We start from the raw sequence: 10,703 nt of genomic DNA, 5'->3' as shown, positions 1-10,703 counted from the left end.
GTATTGCTGAACCCTAAGTGGCGTGTCTACCATGACAATGAAACTTGATCACCGAGCCCTCTGGTTCAAAAAGTCGGTAATCTCCCAATTGGGTTCCTCGCATCGAATCGTCCTGCACCCTGCATCTGCACCTTACTCTGCTCGCTGTTGCACACCGCTTATCAGCAGGCCAACTACCAATGGCGAGTACTGCCAAAAGAATGACGATGGGAGTGGTCGGTGACCAGGGGGTCGGCAAATCCAGGCTCATCCATCAGGTAAAGATATCTCCATTCGCAACCGGGTTGAAGCTGATCCATGACTGTAGTACCTTTGGGGGAAGTTCATGGATGATTACCAAGATGAGTGTATCTATCAGAAACTCATTGTCATTGGTCCGGCGACGATTGACCTCAAAATCATCGGGATCCAGGCGTCTCAATGCAAAATTCTGAAATACGATGCGGTGATATTTGTCTTCGACACACAAGTCTCGTCAACTTTGGACATGATAGAGGCGTACACAGAACGCCTGGACACCCTCCAACAATGTCCCTCTCACGCCTTAGTTGGGACGAAAACAGACTGCGACCCGCAGCAGGTTCGTTTCGAGACTGGTTCCGCCCTCGCAGAAGCCCTATGTGCTGAATATTCTCACCTGTCGGCCTTCAACGAGGTCAAAGTCCAACACTTGTTTGATATCATTCTTCGTCAACGGATTGACGGCTAACGGCCTGCAGTTCAACAAAGCTCCCGCATCAAAAGTGGTTCAAACACCTTCATGGATGTTTTTTAACCTGGCTATTTGCTGCGGGAGGAGGAAGTCCGAAAGTAAAGTTTTGATCGAGATGTGATGCGATGTGATGCGATGAGATGGTGTTCAGCAGACCATCGTGACTGATGGACTTGATAGGGGCATTTCATGGCAGATAGGGTTGGCTTGCATGTTCATTGGCTACATGACCTTACCTCACTTACCCTTTGGCGTTATTTGACTATCAATGCGAGCAGTGTAAATTTTGTGCATTTCAAGTCCTGGTGATGCCGATTGCGCTCGGTCTTGCAGGACAGCCTGCATTCCTTTCGCCCTAGTTTGGATGTAAAGTCGGCTTCGCAATGACTGATCAAGGGAAAGTGTTCCGATCTTCGCTAAACTGCATGGATTTTGGGTATGAGGAAGCCTCGTCGCATGGGCTGGTGGAGATAAGAAAGCGCTCATTCCTCGGGTCCATCGATTTTTGAACGCTCTCAAGTTTTGCCATTCCCTTCGCTCCTTCACTCCTTCATTGCCTTGATTTCAACTCAATCTAGGTCAAGTGTGCGAGATGCTCCGCATAGAGTCCCTCTACCAAGAAAGCATTCCTCTACAGCTGAGGGTGCGCACCCACTGGGGTATCACTATTCAAAACAACATCAGTATCCAGATCGACCCAGCGCGGTGACCGAACCTTACGGAAGAAGAAAAGAGAATCGCTATAGAGGGTACGGCAAGAGCCGACCAGATGCTCACCTTCTTGTTGAAGCATGCCGACCCTTCTTCCAACGAAACCATGCACATGAAGATGGGGATGATGGCTTCGGTCAACATGGTCGATCAAAGGACAACAGTCGGTATGAAGTACTTTCTTTAAGTCCGACATTGCTCCAGGTTGCGAAATTCACGGTCAAGGCGACCATTAGAATATTGACTGAAGGAGGGATTTGTGAGAGCATCGAGCATGCGAATCGCTTGATAGACGGAGTCCTTGTGGAGCTGGAAGAAGACATTGAATTGTCCATAGAAGTAGAAGTGTTCACCGCCTAGAAGCCGTAGAAATGCTGGCTACGCGACCCTTGCTATCCAAGCGAAGGCGAACATGTACGTGAGAGAGAACAATGGCAGAAAATTCTTGGAGACAATACAAGGATCATTTCGCATCGCATACCGGGTGGTTCAGGACATCGATCCTCCTCCTAGCTTATCGACCTTAGATTCTGAAATGGCGCCGTGTTCCTCCGTATCAGCCCAAAATGCAGCTCGCCGTGTCGAATTGGAAGGGCCGGTACTGAAGCTGATCGATCGATTCCCAAGGTAGTGGTTGAGCTGCAGGATACAGGGTCGTCACTTGAGGAGGACCTTGAAACCCAAAGGATTCAACAAGACACCGAGGAGGACGAGTGACCAAGACCTTAAAGGGACCAAGAAACGAGAAACAAGAATGATTGAGAGCCTCCTCGGATGACAGCCATCGTGCTATCTCAATAGCAGATGAAAGTGCTATATAGATAGGGTCACAAGTACTCGTTCCTGTAGGCTACTAGCTCTTTCACACGGCTGCAAATAGTTGAAAAAAGCATCCAGTCTCCAGAACGAATCGCTTTTCGATGGTGAACGTAATGACGTATGCGAGAGAAAGATTTTCTCATTCATTCAACGTGATCTCTGCTTAGAGGAACTCCTGTAATGACTTTCCCGTTGCCAGTTTTTGACGTTGAGATCAGCCGAGGTGCTTCCTGCCGTCTCGGTGCTGCTCTACACGATATTTTGTTCAGAGTGGAGGGCTGTCGGTCTGTGCACATAGACCGACGCCATCGCGCTCAATGAGGTGAAATTGGACGTCTGATCGTCGCGAGGGCTCACTTTAGGTCCTTCTTAGCCATAGATTCCAGAAGCTGGCAGGACGCAACATTCGGACAAAGATTTGCTGTAGCTATGCTGTCGCGTCCTCATCGAGGCGGACTCGACCAAAACAAAATCCGGTTTCGACTCTGTTGAACAGGAAGCATCACGGCCTGAGTCCGCATATCTCGACGGATGTCCCTGGTCCGGGAAGCGTAACCTTGTCGTTATGGATAGCAGTCCTTGCTGATCTCGCTGATGCAAGCTCCATACCGTGGCGTAAACACGGCATTCCGGCGCCGGCAAGGCCGTCCACAGCCTGTAATACTAGCATACCACTATGCCTCCTGTGTGTGAGGAGATGCTAATTGTCTCATTTTTGTGGCTGGTCTTTCTGATCTTCACCCTAGGACCATCCTAGCATGCCCGGGAGAGGAAAACGGCTTATCAGTATCATGACGCGAGTGATCCAGCGGGTGCTGAATGCTTTGGGGGCCTGGCAAAGTCCTCCAATCACCATCGCCGCAAGGCGCAGAGTCCTCCTGAACCCGCCCGTCGGCATCGCACTAGGAAGCCAAGTCTGGGGAACTCGAGAGACTCAAATGATCGCTGCCGCAGGCACCGCACCATGGCGGGTAAGCCCGGGATGAGGCCACCAACGCTCGTGCTGTGTTCGTGTGCGCTCTGCCGTTCTGCGCTGCAAAATTGGGGTTAGCGTTGCGACAAGTCATGTCTGACTCTTCTCGAACGCTTAGAGTGCCACCAAAAGTTCCCCCAACTACCATACCGTACCAGTCTGATTAGAAAGGGCGACAAAGTGCCGTTAGCAACGACTACCATTGACATCGACAAACATCACACAATATCAAAAATATCAAATTGCGTGAAGGCAGATCTTTCCATAGTCATGGCGACGACGACCACCACCATAAGCAACACCAGCACCCTGAAGATCTCGGCTGGTCCGCCAGTAGATATTTCCAAATATCCCAAACTCAACGCTGCACAGGCCGGGCATCTGCGCCATTTCCACAACCTCGTCTCTCAAGTCGACGGCGAGTGGCATCACTTTGGAAGCCTCGAGGCCCAGCAGGAATGGGACGACGCCTACAGGTACCAGCTGGCGACCATGACCTACGCAGCCGGCGTCGCCCACTATCACCGCCTGCCCGCCATGAGGAGCGCCTTCAAAACCCTCCTACGACAGATGATACACAAGATGCTTCGGCGAGAAGTGTGGGGATACTGGTTCGTCACCAGCCACGGAGGCAAGCTGTTGGATCCCGACCTCAAGGAACTCCGCAAGCCCTGGGCCGACCCGGTCATCAAGGAGAACATCATGTACTCGGGACACCTCTTGCTGATGACCAGCCTGTACGCCATGCTGTTTGACGACGACGAGTTCGAGAAGGAAGGCAGCCTGACATTTACGTGGAATCCACTGTTTTGGGGGTTGGGGCGCGAGGACTTTGTCTACGACAATCGAAGCTTGCAGAAGGTGATTTTCCAGCAGATGGAAGACAACGATTGGGTGGGAGTGTGCTGTGAGCCGAACGCCGTGTTTGTCGTGTGCAATCAGTTCCCCATCATCGCCATGAGGTACAACGATAGCCGCGACGGCACCAACAACGTGGAAGACGTCCTGGTCAAGTACAAGGCATCCCTTGTTCGCAAAGGCATGCTCAACGACAGCGGCCTGTATCCGAGCTTCTTCGCCCTCAAGCAACGCAAGGCCCTGCCCGCCCGACAAGGCGCTCATACCGCTTGGTGAGTAGTACTGCTACGTAGTATCCGTGCTTCGTTCTTCACAGAACTAACAGATTGGACAGGGCAAATGCATACATGAACACGTGGAACTCGAAGCAAGTGCACTCGCTCTACGACAGCCAGGTTCTAGGCTTCTTGACCAACGTCGACGGCAAGACTCGACTCCAGCCCACGCGTGTCGCGCTCGGATTTCGAAAGCTGGTCCTGGAGAATGGCGAAGACGCCCACAGTGTCGAGACGCTGCGCAAGGCCCGTGAGATGTCCGCGCAGTTCGTCAACCCGGCCTTTCCTTTCGAAACGCCGAGCTGGAGCTCGTTTGCGCAGATGCTGTCGGAGCTGGGGAAGGAAAAGGAGCTCGCGGACCTTCTCGACTACGCCGACGCGCACCTCAACCCTACGTGGGAGAACGGAGGGCTCTTCTACCCGCGCAACGACAAGCTTTTCGACGACGACTACAATATGGTCCACATGGAGCCACACTCGGGAAATTCGGGCATCGGCTACTCTCGCTTGAACGTCAAAGATGGGCAGAAGAAGATGTGGGAGAAGCCCTGGACAAAGGACATCCTGGCACAGCGGCCTTGGGTGAACGGGTTGAGCTTTGCGGATGGTGTGGACTTTTTGAGAGGTGTCTGGGATGAGGAAGCCCGTGCTATGATCATCACCATGAAGAGCTGGAGCGGGAAAGACAGGGAAGTGAGCTTGACGGCCGAGAACCTGCCCCGAGGAGATTGGGCAGTCTATGTCGATGGCACCTTGAAGCAGACGACAACGACGGTACGAGACGGCGAGGGCGTGGGCGTGATGGTAGTTGTTGGACAGGACGAGGTTGACGTCGTTGTCAGTTCTGTTTACTAGGGACAAAAGTGCTGAAATAAATCGAGGGATGGGATGGTTTTGTCTAAACCATTTTTCTACAGGCTAGTGGAGAACGCACTGGTACAGTCCTATCTGCCTATAGCTTACTTGCCACGAGCTTCTTCAAATTCTCCTCCGTCATCTCCTTGACACCTAGAAGCTTGTTGTCATTCTCATCAAAGGCGCAGCCGTAGACATCGCCAGCAAGTGCTGTACCCGCCAGGACCTTCATGGCAGCCGGCATGCCGGTGTTTCCAGCCTTGAAGTCGTCCAGACCTTGTTGAACAAGGACACTGCATGGAACTTCATGGGTCTCCCACTTGATCTCCGGCTTCAGTGCCTTCGCGATGCCCAGCAGCTGGTTTTGCGTCAAAATGACCTCTGAGACTTTCACGATTTTGTTCTTGGTAGCCTCCAAGTTCTTCAAAACCCCAACGACAGCCTTGCCGACCTGGGGTAGAGACGTGGAGCTGACTCTGTTGTCACCCTTGTCGTACAAAGTCGCCTTGTGGTTCGCGTAGTCCAGCAACGTGGGACGGTCAAACAGAAATTCCAGAAACGCACCGGTCGCGAGGACCGTCCAGGTCAACTTTCCTGCCTTTGCCTGCTCGTCTAGATACTGTCTGATGCGGGTCATGGGGGTGTAGGTCGGCAAGTTTTCGATCTTTGGGTTGTACGAGCAGGAGCTGTACTCGGAGGGGATGAACCGTTTAACGCCCGCGGCGATGGCGGCGTCAATGAGGGTCTGCTGGGCGGCGATGGCTTCGTGACCAACTGTGGACACTACTGCGTCGATGTCGGTGAGTGCTGCCGTCAATGACTGCGCGGATGTGTAGTCTACCTCGACCACTTTGACATTGGAGTCCTGTGCGTCTGACTTCTTTGATCGTGTGAGGATCGTCACTTGGAAGCCTGCTTCGGTCAATGCCTTGAGGACATGGGGTCCAACGACGCCGTTGGCCTGGGAGAGATGTCAATAGTTGCACCCCGAAAGGGTTTCGAGGTACGTACTCCGGCGATTGCTACGGATTTGATTTCGGACATGGTGTAGAATACGAAGGGATGGATGCCGGGAGGGTTGCAGGAATGTATTGATGGTGACTGGATGCCGTCTTGGTCGGGAGGCAGTAAGAGACCATATTTATGCACTTTCGGATTATCAGACCTTCAGTCATTATGTTCGTGTGGTCCCAGAGGTTTCTGCAGATGATAAAGGTCCGCATGGTATATTTCAGATGTTTCCGACCTCAATCCCGCAGATTACCGCACCAGACGACACAGGTGCGGGATTTGATGCGGGGTTACGAAGCAGAATCCCGCATGTCTCCCGCACAGTTCTTCTGCCAAACCTGTCCACATAATTACATCTCATGTCGACTGATTCAGGTACCAGACAGCGGAGACTGTGAGCCGATGGCTAAAAAGGCGTGCATACGATGCAGCACCCAAAAAAGGCGCTGTGACAAAGTGATTCCGGTCTGTGGACTCTGCCGCAGGTAAAGAAATCCGAACAAGTCTGTGCTCCTGGCAATGCTGACCTGCATCTCCACAGACTCCATCAACGATGCGAGTACGACACCTCTCGCGGATCATTGCCGGTGCCAACTGTCTCGCCATCTGAGTGTTCCGAGACAGCCCACACACCAGCAGCTTCCGACACCTCTTTGTTTACAGCAGACAGCGTCAAGAACGCCATCGTCCATCGCCTTGGATCCCTAACCCTAGAAGATAGTCTTTCCACATATCACCGGGAAATCGAGCCATGGTTTCCCATTATTTCGACTACAAGCCTGCACAATAGACTCACACAGACATGCAATACATGGGGGGAAGTTCCCCTCGATATCGCATTACTCTGCATCTCGATCATCCTTGTCGCAACTCCTCCACCTGCGTCTCCAGAGAATGAACACTGTCTCTCGGATTTCAAGTCTACCTACTGTCAAGTGAAAACCTGGATATCTTCGACCGAAGTCCTGGGTCTCAATTCTCCTCAGATCGCTCAGGCGAGAGTTCTAGCGACTCTATTTGAGGTAGCTCACGGACTGTACCCAGCAGCTTATATTTCAATTGGAGCAACCGTCAACGCAGCAGATGCGCTTACACTACACCCGGGAGCAGCTCCTCGGTCTCCTCACAGCACTGGGGATGAGAACAATTGGAAGCGAGAAGAAAGTGCACTCATCTGGTGCGGAATTCTGATCTTGGACAGGTACGCTCTTCTTGATTCGGCTCTTCCTTACCACTCACTACATGCTGATCTCTTTGAAGATACATCACAGTAGAGTCTGGCTCTCACCCCTCTCTTACGCGTTCACGATTTCAGGCTCTCCAAGATCTTCTCGAGCCTGTTCTGCGCTTGACACATTCGCAGCAGCAACAAGACGAACCAGACATCAGTTCCCGTCTGACTCGACTGGTTGAAGCCACCACCTTGCTCGACAAGATCCATGCCATTCTCAACAGCCCTACTGCGGAGCACCAAATCGACGTGGAGGAGTTGATTTTTACGGTTCAGACAGTAATCAATTTCCAGACGGAAATAGACAAGGAGGTCGGGGATCAAGCCTGCGCCCATGTCAGTGGACTAGGTCCTTGCAATACGTGAGATTCCGGTTTTGGCACACCTAAGTCACGGTACCGTTGCTGACATCCGCACAGTGCTCTCCTTCTTGCACTGGAAAACGGTACTAAGGTACCTCCGGTCGCCGGTGCGCTTCAAGACTGTAATGCCGTGGCCACAAACTCTCTTGGTTCTGTCATATCCACCATCACTACCACGGTCGAGCTCTTCACACTTGGCCGGCAATCCATAGATCTGAGAATGCTGCCTCCATTCTTCACAATTTTGGTATATAAAACAGCAGCGATTATAACGAGGATACTGTTGATGAACACCAGTGCCACAACTGACGGTGGAGATATGAAGGAATATTTGAGAAAATTGATACTGCTCAGAAACTTTCTGGGCATCGTTGGAGTCCGGTGGCTGGGTTGCGGTGAGTCAAGCAGGACGCTCTAATATTGATTGAGCTGACCACACCCTCTTGCAGAGCGTTACCTGAAGATGCTCGATGAAGACACGACACCGCGGCTGCTGAGGGCCATGGGAGAAGGATACGCAGCCTGCGGTCGATAGAAACCGCCTTGGGCTCGTGACAAACTTGGATTGAAAGGTAGTATTAACACGGCATGTCCAGGAAGGCAGTGGCCGCTTGTTTCCTGAGTCCTGACTTCACTTCCTGTAGGCCATACACTGTGGTATTCCGTTCCAGGTTACTTTGCTTGCTTATTTCAAATTCTTTCATGATTTTACTGATACTGCCAATTCTATGGTCTATATTGTTGAAAACATCATGAAATTGGATCCAACGGTTTTCATATGAAGGCTTGTGGTCGATCTCGGCGCTTGCTTTTACTTTCGCTTTTAATCTTTCTATTCCGGCCAGTTCTCGACGCCTCATCGTCACAGCCCTTCTGAAAATTTGTCCGTTGCCTTATTCGCTCAGCTTCAATCTCATACTGGGGAGGGAAACCACTGCAACTTACCTCGATGAGGAGTTTCATGATGTTTGGCTCTTTTGCGGTATGACCAGAACAAGGTGCGATATGCAGGGTGGCTTCCGGCCAAGCCTTCTTCAGTTCCCATGCGTTTCGTGGCTGTGCGTTGTGTGTCAGTTTCGTATGTCTAGGAACAAGCGGTAAAGAGTCGCAGCGTAGAAGAAACACTGGTTCGAGCCAGGGGCACACTTACGGGAACGAGATTGTCGTATCGGCCGTGGACTATTACACCGGGCATGTGGCGACTGCGGAAGATCAGTACGAGTTTCGAGTGACACGGAAGACTGGAAACCGAGCTCTTACATCTTGTCAATATTCTCCTTGGTAGTGAGCTGCCCGTCCTTGAGGAAACACTGATCTGTTAGCCTTTGTCGTTCGTGGAAGCCGAGTGCTTACATAGTTGACAAAGTATTCGGTCTCGACCCAGCAGTAGTTTCCGAGTGCGAATGTCAGTGAATTCTATTAGTGAAGAGAGACTAATTCAACCCACTCGTTCCTCTTCGTATCCGACAACTTTTCCTCCAAGGCAGTTGCCTGCTCTTTTGTGTACGGAGCACATGTGTTGCAACATTCGTCCCTACAGTGGGTCACATCAGTACAGAAGAAGACCATGGTTACGATTTTCGAGCAGCCAGAGAATGTAAGGTGGTGGTGTGCCGGGATTATTTTACTGACCAGACCTCGGGGTGGACGGCTAACCACACATCAGCATCACTGTTAGCTTGTAGTCGTAGAATCCAAGACTTACCTCCAGAACCAGAAGCACTGGTCCATCGATGCACGTCCCATTTCGAACCGAACCAAATTCCTCGTGCACATCGTTCGGGATGGGTTTGCGAATACGCGAGGGACAGCGTAGAACCCCTGTTTAGGGGAAATGTGAGCTTTGTTGTAGGGCAATTCAAGGCTGGAGTTTACCAAGAGCCGCCAAAGACCATCCATTTGTCGATGCCCAAGTGTTTTCGGATCTTCTCAATATCCTCGACTAGACATAGATTGTTTAGTCCAGTCCAGATTTTCGAGGAAAGGAATTGCGGGTGTGCAAAGACTCACCAAGGTCCCATGTCGTGTTCTCCCTCACTTCTCCTGCTCTGTTTTCCTATCAACCCTGCTCCTGTCTCTGCTGAGCTCGCGGAGATGGAGATGGCCATGGACTTACGGTCGGCTCTTCACACAGCCCCTCTGATCGAAAAGAACCACCCTATACTTTTCGGGATTGAAGTACTCCGTGTCTGCGGTCGAACATCCGGCAGCGGGACCACCATGGCTGGAGTTTGGTTAGATGTGGTCCTCCAATCGAATACAATGCAAAGTCGAAAGAACTCACAGGAAGATGACTGTGAGCGCCGGTTAGCTAGTTGTTCATTCGCTAAAAATCCACTATTGCACACACCTGGTTTCCCATTGGGATTGCCGCATTGCATGTAGCTAGAGCACTATTGAGCTTTGGTTAAACACTACAGGGTTGTCCTCGAAGCTGCAACGGTCAAGTCGTATAGCTATAAACTCTAGTGCTCGACCGACTAGTAAGGGAAAATACGCTCCAAAAATCACGATGGGACAAAAGCATAACCCTCCTTAATAGAGTACTCGTCTGGACAGATTAACTACTTTTCGCGAGATACCAGAAAGGACAGGTGTCAGGCTCTGCGGCCTCCCGTCGGCGATACTGAGTATCGTAATGTGAGCTACCAGCCCTCTATAACGATTCAACGCTGATCGAATGAATATCGCGCTTTTATTACCTACACATCTACCTTCGAAAACACAGAAGCGCAGACGGGAAGCTGAACAGCACCTAGGCCTTCCCTCATTACAAACGATTACGAAGCCTTCATCCTCTATTGCCTGTTTAGAATGTCGAATCAATCACACACTGGACCAAGACATTCTGTTGGCCGCAAGGACACTTTGCCCGCAATAGGAAAACGAGCCATTT

General features: G+C 51.3%; 5 protein-coding genes across 5 annotated transcripts; 3 read left to right on the top strand and 2 right to left on the bottom strand.

The window, feature by feature from the left end:
* Positions 1 to 206: 206 nt before the first annotated feature.
* On the top strand, positions 207 to 754 carry PV07_05428 (uncharacterized protein; the record flags this gene model as incomplete). The annotated part of the gene is made up of 2 exons (XM_016392322.1): positions 207 to 257; positions 308 to 754. 2 exons carry the CDS (start codon positions 207 to 209, stop codon positions 707 to 709), a joined length of 453 nt encoding a protein of 150 aa, XP_016249841.1. The 3' UTR covers positions 710 to 754.
* Positions 755 to 3,353: 2,599 nt separating this feature from the next.
* Positions 3,354 to 5,344, top strand: PV07_05427 (uncharacterized protein). The gene is made up of 2 exons (XM_016392321.1): positions 3,354 to 4,345; positions 4,408 to 5,344. Exons 1-2 carry the CDS (start codon positions 3,486 to 3,488, stop codon positions 5,201 to 5,203), a joined length of 1,656 nt encoding a protein of 551 aa, XP_016249840.1. The 5' UTR covers positions 3,354 to 3,485; the 3' UTR covers positions 5,204 to 5,344.
* Positions 5,301 to 6,247, bottom strand: PV07_05426 (uncharacterized protein; the record flags this gene model as incomplete). Its single annotated transcript, XM_016392320.1, has 2 exons — positions 5,301 to 6,164; positions 6,215 to 6,247. The coding sequence occupies 2 exons, from the start codon at positions 6,245 to 6,247 to the stop codon at positions 5,301 to 5,303; spliced, it is 897 nt and encodes a 298-aa protein (XP_016249839.1).
* Positions 6,248 to 6,733: 486 nt separating this feature from the next.
* Positions 6,734 to 8,342, top strand: PV07_05425 (uncharacterized protein; the record flags this gene model as incomplete). Its single annotated transcript, XM_016392319.1, has 5 exons — positions 6,734 to 6,773; positions 6,839 to 7,415; positions 7,475 to 7,807; positions 7,865 to 8,202; positions 8,257 to 8,342. 5 exons carry the CDS (start codon positions 6,734 to 6,736, stop codon positions 8,340 to 8,342), a joined length of 1,374 nt encoding a protein of 457 aa, XP_016249838.1.
* A 327-nt stretch (positions 8,343 to 8,669) lies between these two features.
* Positions 8,670 to 10,188, bottom strand: PV07_05424 (prolyl aminopeptidase; the record flags this gene model as incomplete). Its single annotated transcript, XM_016392318.1, has 13 exons — positions 8,670 to 8,699; positions 8,753 to 8,863; positions 8,958 to 9,009; positions 9,068 to 9,117; positions 9,161 to 9,181; positions 9,251 to 9,341; positions 9,440 to 9,458; positions 9,513 to 9,628; positions 9,683 to 9,749; positions 9,818 to 9,855; positions 9,924 to 10,031; positions 10,092 to 10,101; positions 10,158 to 10,188. The coding sequence occupies 13 exons, from the start codon at positions 10,186 to 10,188 to the stop codon at positions 8,670 to 8,672; spliced, it is 744 nt and encodes a 247-aa protein (XP_016249837.1).
* Positions 10,189 to 10,703: the final 515 nt, after the last annotated feature.

The sequence above is a fragment of the Cladophialophora immunda genome (assembly GCF_000835495.1).
Source record: "Cladophialophora immunda strain CBS 83496 unplaced genomic scaffold supercont1.3, whole genome shotgun sequence".
Classification (NCBI taxonomy): Eukaryota; Fungi; Ascomycota; class Eurotiomycetes; order Chaetothyriales; family Herpotrichiellaceae; genus Cladophialophora; species Cladophialophora immunda.
The sequence above is the reverse complement of the archived record's forward strand: the minus strand, read 5'-3'. Positions and strand labels throughout refer to the sequence as shown.

Coding starts and splice junctions, on each gene's coding strand:
- PV07_05427 (XM_016392321.1), top strand. CDS start 3,486: ATGGCGACGACGACCACCACCATAAGCAACACCAGCACCCTGAAGATC. Junction 4,346..4,407: donor CAAGGCGCTCATACCGCTTG/GTGAGTAGTACT, acceptor CAGATTGGACAG/GGCAAATGCATACATGAACA.